General features: G+C 37.6%; 1 protein-coding gene across 1 annotated transcript in view; it reads left to right on the top strand.

Moving 5' to 3' along the window:
• Positions 1 to 1,392: 1,392 nt before the first annotated feature.
• Positions 1,393 to 20,638, top strand: part of pkd1l2b (polycystic kidney disease 1 like 2b) — a 62,527-nt gene continuing 43,281 nt past the window's right edge. Inside the window, exons 1-11 of the mRNA XM_016235029.1 lie at positions 1,393 to 2,468; positions 2,716 to 2,965; positions 5,252 to 5,456; positions 7,412 to 7,570; positions 7,895 to 8,080; positions 9,362 to 9,472; positions 9,843 to 9,901; positions 10,820 to 10,932; positions 11,073 to 11,187; positions 11,325 to 11,457; positions 11,548 to 11,681. Of these exons, the coding sequence (XP_016090515.1) occupies positions 1,393 to 2,468; positions 2,716 to 2,965; positions 5,252 to 5,456; positions 7,412 to 7,570; positions 7,895 to 8,080; positions 9,362 to 9,472; positions 9,843 to 9,901; positions 10,820 to 10,932; positions 11,073 to 11,187; positions 11,325 to 11,457; positions 11,548 to 11,681 (2,541 nt within the window). The remainder of the gene's footprint in view (positions 2,469 to 2,715; positions 2,966 to 5,251; positions 5,457 to 7,411; positions 7,571 to 7,894; positions 8,081 to 9,361; positions 9,473 to 9,842; positions 9,902 to 10,819; positions 10,933 to 11,072; positions 11,188 to 11,324; positions 11,458 to 11,547; positions 11,682 to 20,638) is intronic.

Raw genomic sequence — 20,638 nt, 5'->3', positions numbered from 1 at the left:
TTAAAAAAATATGTTGAGTTTATGATGCATAAAGCTCTAGTAAACAGAAAAAAGGAACACATTGTCAAATGGTTGTTTGATTTACCCTCAGCTCGTCTCTCACCAATGGCTGCAATAATCTGGTCCTCCACTTTCTGACCCTGACCCTGACCTGAAATGCTGCTCCAATCAAACAAATGAAGAGAAGGCAGCTTCTCAAAACTACTCTTTCTTCTTCTCTGTTTCTCCTGACTATCATTTCTCTCACTAACAGGCTAATGAAAAAATTATAATAATAATAAATCAGGGTTAGTGTCAATGAACATTACACATAAAAAGATTGGACTTCAATGTGCACTATTAAAGAGTGAGCATAATATGCACTAAGATGTCTTGAAATGGATTTAGTGAGACAAAACAATTTGCCAGTTTAATAATGCAAGAAAATGACGTTTCACTTTCACTTTCGAGATCACGCGTGCTCTGTGTAAAGGAAGCAGATCTTATGAGATAGGATATTTTTCAATGAGCTCAGGATCTGTTAGAGCAGCAAATCTTCCAGTATGATCTTCTCAGTCATCTCTAATAATCTGAGACACCTCAGTGCAAAAGGCAGGCATAGGGGGCTTCTTAGGATGTTTGGAACATACTAACATGATTTGGCACCAGTTGCAAATGGCCAAAAAGTAGAAGAAAGACCTACATGTGGTGTAGATCTTGCCAATGCCTTTGGGACAGTGCCACATAACCTGCCGCTACCGCAAACATTCTAACACTGCATAGAATTTTCATGCATTAAGGAGCCGCTATCAATATGCAGAGTATAATCTCTTTTTTGAATGAGCGCTTGCTTCACTTTCACTTTCGAGATCACGCGTGCTCTGTGTAAAGGAAGCACATCTTATGAGATAGGATATTTTTCAATGAGCTCAGGATCTGTTGGAGCAGCAAATCTTCCAGTATGATCTTCTCAGTCATCTCTAATAATCTGAGACACCTCAGTGCAAAAGGCAGGCATAGGGGGCTTCTTAGGATGTTTGGAACATACTAACATGATTTGGCACCAGTTGCAAATGGCCAAAAAGTAGTAGAAAGACCTACATGTGGTGTAGATCTTGCCAATGCCTTTGGGACAGTGCCACATAACCTGTTGTGGGCAGCAATTGATTTCTTCCATTTTCCAGAACAGATAACAAAGTTGATTAAAGCCTGCTTTCGGGATCTTCAGGTCTGTATTACCATTATTATAGTACCACCACCTGGCAGCAGCTGGAGGTTGGCATAATGGCAGGTTGTACCATCTCTCCACTGGCATTCACTATGGCAATGGAGATGATAATTTGGGCATCCCATTGGGTGGTTGGAGGGGAACGTTTGAAAAATGGGTTGCGGCTCCCTCCAATCAGGGCAGACATGGATGATGTGACTACCATCACAATGACTAAAGCATGTACTAAGCGGCTGCTGGATAAGCTCCAGGAAAACATCAGATGGGCACAAATGGAGATTAAACCTGGAAAATCTCGCAGCATCTCCATTATCAAAGGCCGACTCACTAATGACAGGTTCTGTATAGCGGGAGAGCCCATACCAACGGTCATGGAAAAGCCCTTTAAAAGCCTTAGACATTGGTACACCGCAGACCTTAAAGACTCAAAACATGTGGAACAACTCAGGCAAGAGACAGTCAGTGGACTCAAGAGAATCAATGGTACAGCTCTTCCGGGGAAGTTGAAGCAGTGGTGCTTTCAATTTGGTTTTTTGCCATGGCTTATGTGGCCAATTTACATATACAAGCTCATTTTATCTCACGCCAAGCACCTGGAGAGACTGGTGAGTACACAGTTGAGGAAATGGATTGGGCTACCAAGATGCTTTAGCAGCATAGGGCTGTACGGCAATGGAGCTATCTCTCTTCCTTTTTCAAGCCTTGTGGAGAAGTACAAATGCGCCAAAACGAGGCTGGAGATGACGCTTAAAGAATTCCACGATCCCTGCGTAAGAGATGCTGCTCCAACATTTGCGACAGGGAGGAAATGGAATCCAGTTACAACAGTTGCTGCTGCAAAGGCATCCCTCAGACACCGGGATATTGTGGGGAAAGTCCAATATGGTAGAGAGGGACTTAGGTTGGGAATAATAACACCTAAATGGCAAAAGGCAACAGCAAAGGAACAGCGACACCTGGTGGTGGAGGAGGTACGCCGTCAGGAGGAAGCAACTAGATGCGCTAAAGCAGTCTTCCAAGCCCAACAAGGCTGCTGGATGAGGTGGGAAGGTATAGAACAGTGCAAAATCACTTGGCGTGAGCTGTGGAGCATGGAAACCAACAGGCTAAGTTTTATCGTTAGAGCTACATATGATGTGCTGCCCTCTCCAACAAACTTGCAGGTATGGTGTGGACAAGACCCAGCCTGCCACATGTGTGCAGCCCCGGCAAACCTCAGACATATCCTGGTGGGTTGTAAGACCAGCCTGACACAGGGAAGGTACACATGGCACCACAATCAAGTACTGAAGTGCTTGGCGGCAGCAATGGAGACCAAGACAGTGTCAACAAACACCATCCCCCAAAATGCCAAGAATACTTTACCAAAAAGACAGTCCTTTGTTAGGGAAGGGGAGAAAAGCGGGCTAAGTGCCTGTCCCCTGACGCAGGCCAGCTGAATATAGCCAGGGACTGGGAACTGTGAGTCAACTTAATCCACAGGCTCACTTTCCCATTTGAAATTGCAGTCACAAATCTGCACCCAGACCTGGTTCTCTGGTCCAACTCCAGATCGTTATAATAGTCGAACTGACAGTCCCTTGGGAAGAGGCCATTAATGAGGTCTTTGAAAGGAAGAAGCTGCGATATGCCAACTTGGCAGCTGAAGAAGAGGAACAGGGCTGGACAGTGAAAGTATTCCCGGTGGAAGTGGGCTGCAGGGGCTTAGTGGCTAGTTCCACTATAAGGCTGCTGAAGGAGTTGGGTATCAGAGGACAGGTCCAGCGGAGGATAATCAGAAAGAAGTAGCCACTGGCTGTGGCTGAATCAGATAGACACAGGGTGGGCTGCCAAATGACCATGTAACAAGGTGACACACACCCGGGTCTAATCAGCCTGTGGTGGGCCTGCTTCGGCTGAGGGTGTCTTATGATAAAGGGCCGAAACACCCAATAAGGCTGGTACACAACTGATGATGTGTTGCATTGGTGGAAACACCATGCAAAGGTCATTGGCAACATCACCTCAACAAAAGGCATCTTTCACCCAGGCTACAACATGAAAGATAAGTACATATCATGTACAGCATAACATATCATCAAAACATCAAGGATCCCCACCCGATGACGCAGTGAAGAAATGTACCGTCTTCATCTATCCATCTTACCATACTAGTCCTTTTTCTTATTGTTCCCCAGTCACGCATAAAGCAATTGTAAATTCACGACTGATTATTGGGTATTGAGGCAAGAACCACAGATATGGATTAGGCCATGATCCTGGATTCTTGCTGAAATAAATCAGAGTGTAATTGCTGCATCTTGCTGTGTTCTGCTCACAGCGAAGGAGAAAATGTTCTATGGTGCAGCTAAATAGTGCTGAATATGGGATCCGAATACCTAGTCCTATTATGCAAACTAATAATGTCACTCTAAAGGCTGGAATACACTACACAACTTTTACCCTGATTTACAGTCTGGAGAAGTTCACGCAATTGTTTGCCGAAAGTCAGAGCCAGTCTGCAGATTTGAGTCGACGGATTTCATTGAAAATCGCGTAGTGTACAATGGTTAGACTCCCGATTTTTTTAGCTTCAGACTTAGATTCCATCCAGTCGGAGGATATCAAACATGTCGGATATTTTCAGCCGATTTTGAACCACATATTGTTTTCATTTGTCATGCACCTGCAACAAGGCGCACACTTCTGCATGAGTTTGTTGTCATCGAAATGACTTTAAGTCTGGTAGTGTGTGATCCTCAGTCGAGTAGTGTATGATGCCCAGTTTTTCCTTTGTGACTGTTTACAAAGTCAGTAAGTCTATAATGACTAGCGTTTAAAAATCTGTTCCATGCTGGAATACACTCATTTTAAAATCTGACCAGATTTAAAAACACAAGGCATCATACACTCACCGACTTTTTAAATAGTCACAAAAGGAAAACTGGCCATCATACATTAAAGTCTGGTAGTGTATGAACCTCAGTCGTTCCGGTCACAAAAATCCCATGAAATTTGCATCCCTATTTTTATCTCATGTAGGCTATTGTAAAATGATTTTTGAAAAAGGCACTGAGGTCCACCCATATGTTAACAAGGTCCACTCAATTTAAAATTTCTGGCCTCGCCACTAATGTGTAAACGTTTCTTCCTTTTGATTTTCCCACCAAAACCTTTCTCTTCTTTTACATGTAGACTGATTTTTATGTGATGAACTCTACAGTCTTTCATAGACAACCTAGGAAGTCTGGGAAGATCTTGTGTTTTAAGTTTCGTTACAAGCTGTTCACACATTGACAGTAAAAAAGACTAATGCATGAAAATTCTTACATATAGCCCCTTTAATTTAGATCAGGCCTTTAAATAAAATTAAAACAAATAATATAAATTAAAATTAAAATAAAGGATTGTTTTACTGGAATATCTATCATAATCTTAATGAAAATGATCTTATATGACTCTAAAATAATACAAAAAAATAGATCTTTTAAGACTATATGATTAATAGAATAAAACAATTCTTAATTCTTTTAAGAACTTTATTCTGACACAATACAGCATGTTTCTGAATATCAAAATAATTCTCTATGATTCTTATTTGATCTTGATTCATTTCTGTTGGCAAAACCATTCAGTTTACCATGATGAAATTCTAACCTGGATCTACACTAACTTCTAGAACGTCTGTCAGATGTACAGTATGTGTCAGTGTGTTGTGCGTCACTGTGGGTTAAGGCTGGCTTATCTTGTTGATCTAAATGAACATTGCCTTTGTTTGTGTAAAAACACAATATGCATCCATTAGGCTATTGCATTACTGGGGTTTGTTTGAGAGCCAGTCAATAGGAAGGATTCAGTTGTCATTTGGGAAGCTGGTGTATTTTTGGCAGGGCTCAGAACCCTTTATATAGAGGAAATCACCAGGATTCCTCTTCTAGTCTTTATGCATAAGGACTAGAGATGGATGGCAGACTCTTTACTTTGCTATTTCTGATCGTAATTAATATCATCTCAGCATGTGGCGAAGCAGTTAGTGAAGGGCTTTTTTGCTCAGAAAATCAGCAGGCATTTGAAAGCTCCTGCTATGAGTTTGTGGCCCTGCAGCACAGTTTCCTCAGCGCTCAGGCTTGGTGTGAGCGGGGCGGTGGGCACCTGGCCTTCATCCAGAATGATGAAACCCAGCAGTTTCTACAAAAACACCTGCAGCCGGAGCAGGACTGGTGGATAGGACTGGTGTCTACCTCCATCAACCTCACTCTGGACACGCAAGGTATGTGTTCGGTGTAGATTATTGTGAAAGCTTGAATTAATGCTGTCCAGCAATAGTGTAGTTTAAATATTATGGTATTTATATTCATTAGAAATTGTAACACATCAAATATTTAGGGCTAAATTTAAGATTGGAATTGCATGTCAATTTTCCATCCATTTGGATTGCACAGATTTAACACAAACACACTAATAAACTTAATGTGATGCATATTTGTCAGTCATAAATAAATGAAACCAGTTATATATTTATCATCAATAAATTAATTTTGTTTAAATCTCATACATTTGAACTAATTAAATAATGCTTGTTCCACAGCTAGACATATTTTAACCATGTTCATACTTTTTGAGTGAATGGATGTTATCGTTTTCTCAGTGAACAGATTTAAGCCACTTGAATAAATGCATTTTGAAAATACGTTTTTATTATATAATTACAATCAAATATATTCAAATAGTTAATAATAAATGCCATGATTTTTGAGTGCAGAAAAAAACAAAACAAAACAAAACATGAATCTTAAATTTAGGCCTATATTGTTATGTGTACATGATTAATGTATTTTTCCACACATTATATATATATATATATATATATATATAATGTAAGCAATAAGGTACGAGAGGCCATGCTGTATCGTGAATAAATCACGGCTGAACTACATTGTTACCCCTTCAGCTGTGATTTATTCACGATACAGCACGGCCTCGAGTACCTTATTACTTTTATAAAACGGTTACCACACAATAAAAAATATTAAAACCAAAAATGTATGTATTGAAATTTTACTTTTTTTGAAGCAAGTTCGTTAAATGCTGTACTTCTGTTAAAAAATAGTTCCTGACAGCAACGGTAAACTGCAAGAGAATGTTCCGAACATGCCTCATCTAATGGAGCTTAAATAAAAACAGAGAATAGGAGCTCTTATCCCCTGTGTCATTTTTTAAACACCATATCCACCTTTTTCTTGCCGTAAAAATGCACTGTAAAAAATAAGTGTAATTTTAACTGTAAAATTTTGTAAAAACGCTACGAAAAAAAACTGTTAATAGGTTAACAGTAAGGTCCCGTACTATATACAGGGGAAAACGGTAAAATATCTAACCAGACATTTCATGTAATTTTACAGTAAAATGCTGTTAATTTTACAGTTTTTAGAAGTAAAAAAAACTAATCAATGTATAATTTACAGTCAAAAACTGTAAACTGATATTCCCAGAATTCCCTGCATGACATTCCACATTTGAAAGTATTTTGTTTAAATAATCATGTTTTTTTAATAGTTTTTGTGGTCTTTATGTTACATCTTCTGTTGTTTAATGAAAGTTTAATGCATTATTTAAGTATTACCATGATGGTGTTTTGTGTTTGCATGAATGACTCTGTGCACCTTCTATATATTAGTATATACTTCTGCTTGTGGCGAAGCTACTTGTGATGAGCTTTGATTCTTCATGCGGCTTTCTCTTTTACCACCTGCATTATTATGGTGGTTGTCAGTATGTTAAAAGTGCAAAACAGATTTTAATAGCGGTGGGCATTGTTGAATTGACTGGTTTACATAAAATTTTAATTTGTTGTAAATTACAGTTTTATACTGTTTATTACAAGTTTACTGTTTTTCTGTATTTTAAATTATTTTGTAAAAACTACAGATTTTTTTTTTTACAGTGTGGGCATAGCCGTTTGTAAAATCTATGGGTCTTGCTTCCGGTCTCATCTGCATCCAGCTATATTTAGCTGTACAAAACAGTTCATTTTGCTGCTTGATATCGAAAACTGGTGTGTCTTATCATATTATTTTTATGTATTATCTTAATTATGAACACACAGGTTTGTAGTGCAAACAGTTTTACCATTTACTGCACGTTGTTACTCTCCTCGTTAGGCGTAATATATATATTAATCTAAAAAAGAAATCATTTTACCTGCGTTAACTTTTCTGTCCTCAGGCGGCTTGATCTGGTTAGATGGTTCAGATGTGATTTACTCAAACTGGCTTAGTGAGTCGATGCTGGATACTGGCTGTGGCTACATCAACACAGACTCTGGATTTCACTGGAAGACAGCAAGCAACTGTAGTCAGGAATTCTACTTCATTTGTGAGTTTGGTGAGTCTTATATAGCATTTTTATATAATTATGTAGAAGTATTTTCATATTTTTGCATGCTCATTGGTTTTATTCCAATTTTTAAAAAAGACAAGTATGAATAAGCATAATTATATTGAGTTGCACCAATAAAAAAGACACTTTTTACAGTGGCAGAAAACAATGCAACTCCATCTGTGGTATGTCCATTGTATGCCTAAGAAATAAAAGTCAAAATAAAAAGAATTTTCATTTGAACAGTTTAAAGGCACTTTTATGAGAAAACATGATATATATCATTTTAAAAATGACAGTTAATAGTTATCCTTTTTCTCTTTTTTGTAGAATTGGGACGCTCTCTGTCCTGTATGGACAGCACTATCCTGCACTGTGGCTTAGATCAGGTGATAGAGGTTGATGAGAGCTACTATGGCAGGAAGACGCCACATTACTGCAGGAGCAACATCTCCAGCTCGCTCACAGCTTCACTGGAGCAGTGCAGCTGGATCAGTGTGCTGGATGTAGTAGCAGGTACTGGCCGACACTAAACACGAAATAAAACAAAAAGAGCTAGTTGTTATTATGTTTTTTTGTAGCACCATGGTATTTGATTAAAAAAAAAATTGGTATAATATATATTTTTAAAAAGTTTTTGAACAAAGTTCCTTATCTCACCAAGTCTGCATTTATTTAATCAAAATATAGTAAAAACAGTCATTTAAATGAACTGTTATCTATTAAAATATATTTTGTACAGTAAATGATATGGCATTAATACTTTAAGTTTTAAACTAAAGCTTTAAGAATATACTTCGTTAAGATTACTTAATACTACAAAAGATTTCCATTTCAAACAAGTGCGGTTCTTTTGACCTTTCTATAAATCAAAGTGTTCCGCAAAATGTATCATGTTTTCTGCGTAAAAGTTCAACATAGCAAATCAGCATATTAAAATCTGTGAAGGATCTTGAGAATGAATGGCTGCTGAAAATTCAGCTTTGCATCACAGAATTAAATTGCATTTTAAATATATATGAAAATGTAATAGTTATTTAAAAAATTGTAATAATATTTCACAATATTACTTTTTTACTGTATTATTAATCAAATGAATGCAGGTGAGCATAATAGACTTCTTTAAAAAAAAATGATTCTATACTTTTGACCTGTAAAGTACCAGCACTATACCATTAATCAGCAACAATCATTTTTTACAGGTTTTTAAGTGCATGCAGTAGGTAATTCGAGAATGAAAACCACTAATGAGTCTCAATGTCTCCACCTGAAGAGGACAGAAAATGCTTTTGTGTGGTGCTTGTGAATTGATGCTCTTTTTCTGACTTCTTTCTTTTAATATGAATGCAGAGCAAACAATATAAAATCTAATATGTAAACAGAGCTTCAGTGAGCTTGTTTTTTTTTTAACTGAATATATAGGGCTCCTGCCAAAGCTGAGGTTTAAAATTACAGCAGGCTACATCATAACAGATGTAAAGCAGGAAAACAAAATGAACAATGTATTGATATACATATACAGTAGTATTCAATAGGTACTAATGGACCTGAAAAGTCTCATAAATGGGCAGAAGAATTGTGAGCATATTTTAAATATTTACAGAGGATTCAGAAAATCTCTTTGTGAGGACAATTCTGTTCATCTACTGCTTTAATGTTACTGTTGTTGTGAAAGTGTTGAGTGTTTGAAGAGCATTGAGAATTTCTGCATTTGTTCTTTTGCTATACCTCAATAATGCTGTTTTGACTGTCTGCAGTAATGAATAGCAATGATGAGGTTTGTTGTTGTCCTCCAAGAGCTCTGTAACGGACAGCAGTTTTGCACGGCTGTGGCAGATGGATCATCTTTTGGAGAGCCGTGTCCTGCGCTGGGAAGTTACCTGTTGGTGGAATACCACTGCAAAGACAGTGAGAGTTGATTTATATTGATCCAACTTATTTTGCAATGGGGAAGTAAGCAATTTCTGTGAATGTTCGAGACTTCTGAGTCATTAGCTTCTATAAGTAAACAACTCGAAAAATAACAAAGTTCAACTGGAGGTAACTACTGCACTACAAACCAGTGTGTTTATGATTATGGTAATATATTAAAATGATAACAAATACTAGTTTGCATATCAAGCGAGCAGATGAAATCACTGAAAGCAAATGACAGCGCACATTCAAGTTACGAATGGCCACATGTTAAAAATAAGGTGGATAGAGAACACACTGCTATGGTTCCTTTCACTAAATAATCTATATTTTCATCAAACAATGTATGTTTTCCATAATGCAGAACCCTCTTCTGTTATCGTGGAAAGATCTGCAGATGATGGTGACGATTCTTTTGTTGAGGTAATCAAATAGATTTTTCAGTTTTGACTTTGTACTTTTATTTATTCACTTTAAAGAGGGCAAAAATGATTTTGTGATAATAACACTTTTCCTCTATCATGACAAGATATGTTTTCAGTAACATTTAGGCATTCAGGTACTGAAAAAGTTGAATCAGCAAATGGCGTTTATTTGTTTTTATTTTTTTAACCAGTTACAACATTTATTGAAAATCCCACACAGACTCTTGTCTCGAAAACGATGTAGTAGTTTCAGGGATTCTCATTATTTTATTTATTAATTTCCCTGCTGGAAAAAAACGATAGCTGAAACCAGCGAAACTGGTAAAAGTTGGTTTAGCAGGCTAGTTTTAGAAGGGGTTTTGACACTTCACAACATTAGATGTAAGATTAAATGTACACAACTGATAAGAAAAAAACTAAGAAGAAACATGTTATGTCAACAACAACAACAAAAAAACATCAAATACGAAGTGTCATGCAGGGCATTCTAGGAGTGTCAATTTACGGTTTGTCACTGTAAATTATACAATGACTTTTTCTTTTTCACTTCCAAAAACCGTATTTTTAACAGTATTTTACTGTAAAATTACATTAAATGTAATTACATTTATTTACCGACTATAGTATGGAAACTTACTATTAACTAGTTAACAGGTTTTTACTGTAGCATTTGTACAGTCTTTTACTGTTAAAATCACAATCATTTTTTACAGTGTTAGAGGGTCAGGCTGGAAGACCAGCTAAAACACTAGCTTGGGGCTCGGAGACCAGCTTCAACAGTTTAAACCAGCTAAACCCAGACAACCAGCTTATGCTGGTTTCAGCTGTTCTTTTCATCAGTCATTTTACTTGTGGAAACAGAACACTTTATTCCAAAAATTGTTTCCTAAATGCTGCTTTTCTAAACCTTTTCTAGAAGGACTCTTTAACTTTGAGACAGGACACTCACAAAAGGGCTAAAAGGGAGGAGCCAGGTGAAAAATGGATTTGTTATCCTGATACAAATAATCCAGGCAGTTTTACGATCGAGTAAGACACATTTTTGTGACCTTTATTTTCCGTTACATGAAACCCTGAAATATATATTTTTAAACTTGCTGAGGGTTTCATATCTTGTGTTGGATGGAGAATATAAAGAAAGTGGTTCTGTTTGTATCTGTACTTCCCAGCTGCCCAACTTGTGGTTCAAATAATAATCGTGAGAAAATCCAACTGAGTATAAATGCTAACTGTCAAAACACGCACTGGTATGTGGAAGATGGCAGTAAAGTGAACAAAAACCGTGTAAGTGCAGTCAGTTTCGAATGCATGTAATGATTTTATTTTCAGAATAAAAGTTTGATACTGTTTTACACTTTTGGCATGATATACAGATGCTTCTCATATGTTTTGGAATAATTTTCACATTGTTCTGTTTCTAGAAAGGCAACTTTAAGAAAGACTGCTTAAACAAAAAGGCACTGAGACTACAAGACGGACAAAATAAAAATGATTTGGAAATCAAAGCCAACAGGATTAGATCTTTCAAGAAGGATATCATCGTAGTGGTGTTTTGTGCGTTGTTTTCATATTTTATGATTATAGAAGCTATTGTATCACAACTATGAATAAAGTGCATCTAATAACTATTTCTGTATGGTTTAGGTAAACAAAGTGGCACAACTTATGATGTGGAGAAAACCATTGAATATTCCTGGATAAAGATGGACAAGAATCAGCTCAAGAACTCCATCGATAATGAATTGAGTCTTCTTGGCGGAGCAGATGACACAGAAGAGGTAAAAAAGATGAACAAATTTGCATACTTAATTTGCATTTGTGTTGTAAACAATTACACACACATCATGTACACTGTAAAAAAAATTCCGTAAAATGTACAGTACAAAAACGGCAGCTGTGGTTGCCATAAATACGGTAGCAACGTTTTAGGTTTCTAACGTAAATTTACAGTTAAATACCGTAATTTCATTAACTGATATAATTTAATATACCAACCTATTGAAGTACTGAAATCTGTTTTGTACCTTTGTAAGAAAGTCACATGATGAACCAAAGCCCATCACAAGCAGCTTTTAAATAATAACATATATAGAAGGTCCACACAGTGTCATTCACACAAACACTAAACACCATCATGGTAACACACATGAAACTGAAATAATGCAATAAACATTCATTTAACAACATTAGGTGTAACACACAACCCTAATATACAAAACTGATAAGAAAAAACTACGAAGAAACATAGTTATTTCAACAAAAAAACATCAAATTTGCAATGTAACGCAAGGAATTCTGGGAATGTCAATTTACGGTTATTCACTGTAAATTATACGGTATTTTTCACTTCCAAAAACGATATACTACCATAAAATGTATGTCCAATACATGTAATGTCCAATACAGTTTTTTACCGTATACAGTAGGGGAATTTACCATTTAACAGGCACTAATGGATCCTCTGCAGTGAATGGGTGCCGTCAGAATGAGAGTCCAAACAGCTGTTAAAAACATCACAATAATCCACTCCAGTCCAACAATTAATGTCTTATGAAGAGAAAAGCTGTGTGTTTCTTGGAAACAAATCCATCATTAATGTATTTAACTTTAAACTAGCCTAAATACATGTTCATAATCCATAATAACACTTTCTCCAATGAAGAAGTCCATTGTCTGTTGTCCTTTCGCATCAAAATCCGTCGACACATTTGTTTATAATTGTTTTGGACTTTTTCACTGGAGAAATAAATATTATGGATATAGGATTCATATTTTCACAGGACGCAAGAGTTTGAAGATAAAAACATCATAATGATGAATTTATTACAAACACACAGCTTTTCACCGGTGATGGTCACTTCAAGGAAGTCATTATATTGTTTATGTTCATGTGACCCTGGGTGGCGAGACCTTGTGATGCATTTTAAAACTAGATGGCGGGAGAGTTCGAGTTAACGTAGAAACAGAATAATTTGAATAAGTTGTTTCATTTATTGTAATATACAGTATTGTACACATTTCATGTCATGCACTTCATATGAAGTTTAAATAAGTTTCATAGGTACACTCTAAAAAATGCTGGGTTGTTTCAACCCAACTTTGGGTCAAATATGGACTAACACAACTGTTGGGTTAAATTTTTACATAAAATTTTTAACCCAAAAGTTGGGTTAGTCCATATTTGATATATTGATCAAGTATGCTATGGTCACTATAAAAAATAAATCTTTTTGCTTTTTATGAATGTTTTCATCTTTGTAAAGAAATATTGTGAAGAAAGAAATATTTTTGATTAATATCTTAAAACTAAATTTAAGGTTTGAACTTTACATTTTATTTAATTTGAGAAAGACTAATAAATCTGGCTGTAATAAATTAGAGAAAAGTATAACTTTTTTAGTTAAACTGATGTGACAAGGTAGTTGGTTTGTTGCTTGTCCAAGATGGTTTCGCATCTTGCACCAGCTAATGACCAGTTATAAACCAGCTATTATGTTCCAAAACACAGTTAACTATATCAGGAAATCTGCTGATGTTCTCACTGCCTTTCAGAGCGACATCTCTGGTTATTTGCTCACTGCGGTGGACTCTGTGCAGACATTCCTGCTCACAAATAAAACACCTGATCTGGAGCCCACCATCATCACCTCTCCTAATGTCAATATTTACGTCAACAGGTAGGACACTCAGAATTCAATTAATTGCTATATGATCAGTGAACATAAGACACGTCATTGAGAACATTTTGTGTGTTTTGAATTTTTTGTGTGTGTAAGGATATCGCCAACTAACCTCCAGAAAGAGCCCTTCAGCATTGAGGACAGTGCAGCTGGATTCAAGCTTCCGCATCTGGGCTCTGATATACTGCCTGTTAATGAGCCAGTGGATGTGAAAGTGGGTGTTTTTTAGTCACTACTAGCCGAAAAAACATCAATAATACAAAATCAAATTAGATCATTTATCTGACCTGCACCCTATTTTTTAAGGAATAGCAACAAGAGTTAGCTTTATAATAATATTCCATTCTGAATCTAGCCCTTACTAGTCATTAGAAATGTTTACATTTTATTACATTAAAGGAATAGTTTTCTGAACATTTATTCAGGCTTCGGCCATTAGATATAGATGAGTTTGTTTCCTCATCAGAACAGATTTTGAAAAATGTAGCATTACATCACTTGCTCACTAATGGATCCTCTGCAGTGAATGGGTGCCGTCAGAATGAGAGTCCAAACAGCTGTTAAAAACATCACAATAATCCACTCCAGTCCAACAATTAATGTCTTATGAAGAGAAAAGCTGTGTGTTTCTTGGAAACAAATCCATCATTAATGTATTTAACTTTAAACTAGCCTAAATACATGTTCATAATCCATAATAACACTTTCTCCAATGAAGAAGTCCATTGTCTGTTGTCCTTTCGCATCAAAATCCGTCGACACATTTGTTTATAATTGTTTTGGACTTTTTCACTGGAGAAATAAATATTATGGATATAGGATTCATATTTTCACAGGACGCAAGAGTTTGAAGATAAAAACATCATAATGATGAATTTATTACAAACACACAGCTTTTCACCGGTGATGGTCACTTCAAGGAAGTCATTATATTGTTTATGTTCATGTGACCCTGGGTGGCGAGACCTTGTGATGCATTTTAAAACTAGATGGCGGGAGAGTTCGAGTTAACGTAGAAACAGAATAATTTGAATAAGTTGTTTCATTTATTGTAATATACAGTATTGTACACATTTCATGTCATGCACTTCATATGAAGTTTAAATAAGTTTCATAGGTACACTCTAAAAAATGCTGGGTTGTTTCAACCCAACTTTGGGTCAAATATGGACTAACCCAACTTTTGGGTTAAAAATTTTATGTAAAAATTTAACCCAACAGTTGTGTTAGTCCATATTTGACCCAAAGTTGGGTTGAAACAACCCAGCATTTTTTAGAGTGTACCTATGAAACTTATTTAAACTTCATATGAAGTGCATGACATGAAATGTGTACAATACTGTATATTACAATAAATGAAACAACTTATTCAAATTATTCTGTTTCTACGTTAACTCGAACTCTCCCGCCATCTAGTTTTAAAATGCATCACAAGGTCTCGCCACCCAGGGTCACATGAACATAAACAATATAATGACTTCCTTGAAGTGACCATCACCGGTGAAAAGCTGTGTGTTTGTAATAAATTCATCATTATGATGTTTTTATCTTCAAACTCTTGCGTCCTGTGAAAATATGAATCCTATATCCATAATATTTATTTCTCCAGTGAAAAAGTCCAAAACAATTATAAACAAATGTGTCGACGGATTTTGATGCGAAAGGACAACAGACAATGGACTTCTTCATTGGAGAAAGTGTTATTATGGATTATGAACATGTATTTAGGCTAGTTTAAAGTTAAATACATTAATGATGGATTTGTTTCCAAGAAACACACAGCTTTTCTCTTCATAAGACATTAATTGTTGGACTGGAGTGGATTATTGTGATGTTTTTAACAGCTGTTTGGACTCTCATTCTGACGGCACCCATTCACTGCAGAGGATCCATTAGTGAGCAAGTGATGTAATGCTACATTTTTCAAAATCTGTTCTGATGAGGAAACAAACTCATCTATATCTAATGGCCGAAGCCTGAATAAATGTTCAGAAAACTATTCCTTTAATGTAATAAAATGTAAACATTTCTAATGACTAGTAAGGGCTAGATTCAGAATGGAATATTATTATAAAGCTAACTCTTGTTGCTATTCCTTAAAAAATAGGGTGCAGGTCAGATAAATTATCTAATTTGATTTTGTATTATTGATGTTTTTTCGGCTAGTAGTGACTAAAAAACACCCACTTTCACATCCACTGGCTCATCAACAGGCAGTATATCAGAGCCCAGATGCGGAAGCTTGAATCCAGCTGCACTGTCCTCAATGCTGAAGGGCTCTTTCTGGAGGTTAGTTGGCGATATCCTTACACACACAAAAAATTCAAAACACACAAAATGTTCTCAATGACGTGTCTTATGTTCACTGATCATATAGCAATTAATTGAATTCTGAGTGTCCTACCTGTTGACGTAAATATTGACATTAGGAGAGGTGATGATGGTGGGCTCCAGATCAGGTGTTTTATTTGTGAGCAGGAATGTCTGCACAGAGTCCACCGCAGTGAGCAAATAACCAGAGATGTCGCTCTGAAAGGCAGTGAGAACATCAGCAGATTTCCTGATATAGTTAACTGTGTTTTGGAACATAATAGCTGGTTTATAACTGGTCATTAGCTGGTGCAAGATGCGAAACCATCTTGGACAAGCAACAAACCAACTACCTTGTCACATCAGTTTAACTAAAAAAGTTATACTTTTCTCTAATTTATTACAGCCAGATTTATTAGTCTTTCTCAAATTAAATAAAATGTAAAGTTCAAACCTTAAATTTAGTTTTAAGATATTAATCAAAAATATTTCTTTCTTCACAATATTTCTTTACAAAGATGAAAACATTCATAAAAAGCAAAAAGATTTATTTTTTATAGTGACCATAGCATACTTGATCAATATATTTTCTTTAGATATTAAGTCAAAATGTTACTTAATTTAGGTAAATGTAACAATTTTTTGCTTAATTTCACCATAATCAAAAGCTAAATGAGCTATAATATGAAAGTAGAATTTTCACTTACGATAAAACTTCGAACATGCTGTAAATGCGTAATTTAGTTGACCTACTATAAATAAAGACAACTTCGAAAGACCTTAATGCTTATTGTGATGTCTTTTTAAAATATGCATTAAAATATCTGTAAAATATCTGAAACAACACCAGAAAAAAATCATAAAACCCACTATTTCTGCAGTCAGTAAAGCTAGCCAAGTTCAGCACATCCACACTCGAAACGAAAATACTGTTTAAACTAAATTGTTTCTTTTAATTGTTATTATGGGGAGTGTTACTACTTTAGACGAGCTGAACAAAAATTCCGATTAGGCTAATATAAAAAAAAAGCACTTTAAATAAATGAGATGGTTGTATTACTTTTTTAATCTGTTTTCTTGGAAAATGGTCATTTATCAATCAGCCAATAACCACCAGATTATTTTTCAGAAAAAGTTACCTCTTTGTCCTTATCAAACGCAGCGAGAATGTGACTAGAGGATGCAACGAGGAGGTTGGCTATTTCAGTTCGTGCAGTGATGTTATCCAGATTGATGGAGTTGAGGGATTTACTCAGAATATCTAGTACGCAACCAGCATTCTCCTGTGAAAGAAAAGTGCCTCATGAGCCGTTATGCAGCAGTAGTGTTGAGCACATACTGTATATAATGATGTGTTTGGTCACAGAATACTACCTGAGCATTAACATTCACTTTGTCCTTATCTTCAGTGATTTTTGTCAAAACACTAGCAAAGGCCAGCACTTCTGTGGGCTGCTGGAGTGGCTCTTCTAAAGTTGCACATATATCTGAAAGAAGCCCCTCTCTGAACTGCAAGTGGGAAATGGATGCTAAGGATTAGATATTACATACGCTGTAAAAAATGACCGTGAATTTAACGGTAAGAGACTGTAAAAATGCTACAGTAAAAGCCTGTTAAATGGTAAATTCCCCTACTGTATACGGTAAAAAACTGTATTGGACATTACATGTTGTAGCGAATCAGCTCATGGAAAATATGAATAATTAACCATAACTAGTTATAATTAACTATTCATATTTTAGATCCACTGTAGATATTTAGCTGACCACTCAGGGTCAACCGTCTTGTCAATTCTAAGAACGTTAATTTCCTGGTTAAAGGAAATAACCTTCTTACTGCACAATTCTATAAGTTTGTAACGTAAATCTGCATGATTATTGACTCCGGTTATGAGTAAACAATGAACACATCAAGTGTGATACAAGTAAGGTTTTATTAACTACATAAAAACTTAAACTAGTCTAACATACTACACAAACACATTAAGCCGGTCTAACATAAACATACACACACACACACATACAGTTGGTATAGAAAAGGGTTAAAGTTTAACTCAGCATAGAAAGAGGCATAAAGAATGGATTTTATGGAACACTTTGCATGTATATTCAACAGATCAAAGCCTTCAGGGATACGTCAGATTCTGAGTTCAAACACACCTTGTAGAAAGGTGTAACTGATACTTAATGCATCAATTAAATCGACTAAGTTTGATACTTGCACGTCTGTATGAACAAAGATTCCTGATGCGATCTTACGGCCCCAAGATCTTGCTGAAGTTGGTTGATGAGAAAGGACCAGTTTGAGTCAGAGTCACTTGATGAATGGAAAGGACTAGGCCGAAGAAAAGGCCTGGCACAGATGCTTTGGTATCCTGAAGCGTTTCTCACATCTTCTTAGCCGAAGACCGAACCACCGACTGGGGCGGGTCCCTGGAGCCGGGCCTTTAAGGTCGGAGAAGATCTCCGCCTTTCAAGATGGGCTTGTCCAATGAGCAAAATGGAATTTCCGAGCGGGAGGTGGCAATTGCTGGAGGGTTTACGACCCTTTGTTCTCGAAGCATGGTAATTTGCAAATGGACTTAAATCGAAATTATTAACGATTCTCAGGGCCCTAATATATATTGCCTATGTACCACCATATAATATACACGCTTGTTTCGATCATAAGAAGGCAAATTCATAGATACTAAACAAGGTAAGATTACATATAGTGAAAAGGGATGATCAGGAATGGGTCCCCTCACAAGCATACTAAAATAGTCTAAGAATATCAAAGACAAAATACACAATGACAATAATATACTCAATGGCCTGAAGAAATATGTGTGTTCATTCAAATAACGGTTTTTCTATGAATTAACTAGAACACAGTCATTTCTAATCTGCTTTTCCTTGGGACAAGCAGGGATTTTCCCTGCTTTACATACTTTTGGCCAATAAACCCAGTGATATCAGCGTTGGTTGCCATGCAACAAAGAAGCCTGTTCGACTTCCTGGGGTGTTACGCATTCCGGGGGGAAGGGTCCATGGGTCCTCATATGGCTTGTTAACTGAGGTTACAGAGTATTTGTCATATAAAAAGAGAATATATAGTGTGTTGGATTGGTCCAGACGCTACATATTTCCCCCCTTTCGAGCGTTGTTGTCCGTAGAATAGACAACAACGAGCGATGTCAAGGTGCAGAACAATCGAACACACACCTGGCACTCACGGCTGGGAGCCAGTGGTGGTTTTTGGCTGTTGGTGCCGTGTTGGATGCTGTCTGGTGGTGTGCTGTGGTGATGTAGGCTGTAGCAAGGTGTGGGTCCTCGAGCTTATGCAGCAGGTGTCGAGGCTGTGTCACCTGTCATCCTGAAGTGAGTTAGTCCGGGTAGGATGTTTTTGTTGATGCTGTTAGCCAGTAGGCTATCTGTGGTACCCACGATGTGGAACAGCCGGGTTAGACTCTCACTGGTGAGAGTGCAGGTGGTTCCAGGGATTGCAGGTAATTGTTATGGAGATTTTGTAGTGTGCAGAGAGTTTCAGACTGACCTAGTGATGATGGCAGGAGAGCAGCAGGTGGTTGTTAGCTCTCTGTTCTGCCCGAACGTCACTAGAAATCTGATGTTTGCGGTGTCGCTTGGCTCTTGTGGCGGCACCGACTTGAGCTTGCCTGAGTTGTGTTGGTAGAGCTTTCGCTGTTGGGCATGTGGGCCCGCTGCTCAATCCAACGTTGTCTGGCTGCTTCTAGGGGTGTCGACCGGTTTCAAGGGATGCTCCTCCCTTGGAGGGGCCTGATGCTGTGATGCAGCAGGCAAGGAGTCAGAGGTTTGTCCTTAGTTGAGTTTTGTTCAAGGAGCTCTTTTGCGAGTGTCAGCAGCTCCTGTAACCCAGACGTAGGCGTGTCCAGCTGTCCTTGTGTAGCCTCCGTTCAGCACCCGTGTGGAGGAGGATGTTGTGGTGGACTGCTGTCGGACATACCGTGGTGTTTGCAGGATGAGGACGCCTGTTCCCAGTGGTTGGTCTGGAACCTGGGTCTGTTGCCATGGTGATGGCTCTGTCCTCTTCTGGCTAGGGGCTTTCTGTAGAAGGGTTTTGCATTGTGGCAATGCTGGGTGCCTTCTGGTGCCCGCTTTGGATTCTGAGTTGTGAAGTTCAGAATCAGTGGGGTTTGACAAACACCTTTAGTGGAGGCCTTGCTGCTTGTTAAAGGCCTTCTGTGTCAGGTTACACAGCTGTTGATTAGGCATTGTGCGGCAGGCCCTAATGCCTAGATGACTTCTTGCAGCTGGTGTCCTCCGCCATCCCAGGGTAATCGTGAGCTTGGAGTAAGTTTGTCAAAGTCTGTGGTAGTAAGCATGGGGAGTTTCACGCCGGCCCTGCTTGGTGTCTGGGGCAGCGATCAGTCCATGTTCAGACTCTGGGTCTGAGAGTATTTAGGTTGCCAGATGTGTTGTCTCTGGCCAGCTCGTTGGGGTCACACGGTGTGTGTGTCTGCAGTGATCCTCTGGAAAAGTCCCTGCCCCACCCCCTTGTGGCTGCTGGTTGGTGACGTGTGAACAGTGGCTCTCGCCCCCCCCCTCGCAGGTTCAGACTCTTGGCTGAGGGGGGTGGGCCTGCTGGCCAGGGGAAGTTCTGTTTCGTGTTTCCCTGTCTGTTCACCTTGTGGTCTGCAAGCATATTTCAGTTCATTTGTGACACTGAATTCACCTCGTTGCGTTGCTTCGGTTCGCCTGAAAATTATTATTATTATTTTTTTTTT

Source organism: Sinocyclocheilus grahami, unplaced genomic scaffold (assembly GCF_001515645.1).
Source record: "Sinocyclocheilus grahami isolate Dianchi unplaced genomic scaffold, SAMN03320097.WGS_v1.1 scaffold462.1, whole genome shotgun sequence".
NCBI classification, from domain to species: Eukaryota; Metazoa; Chordata; class Actinopteri; order Cypriniformes; family Cyprinidae; genus Sinocyclocheilus; species Sinocyclocheilus grahami.
Note: the sequence above shows the minus strand (reverse complement) of the source record. Positions and strands in the feature narration are given on the sequence as shown.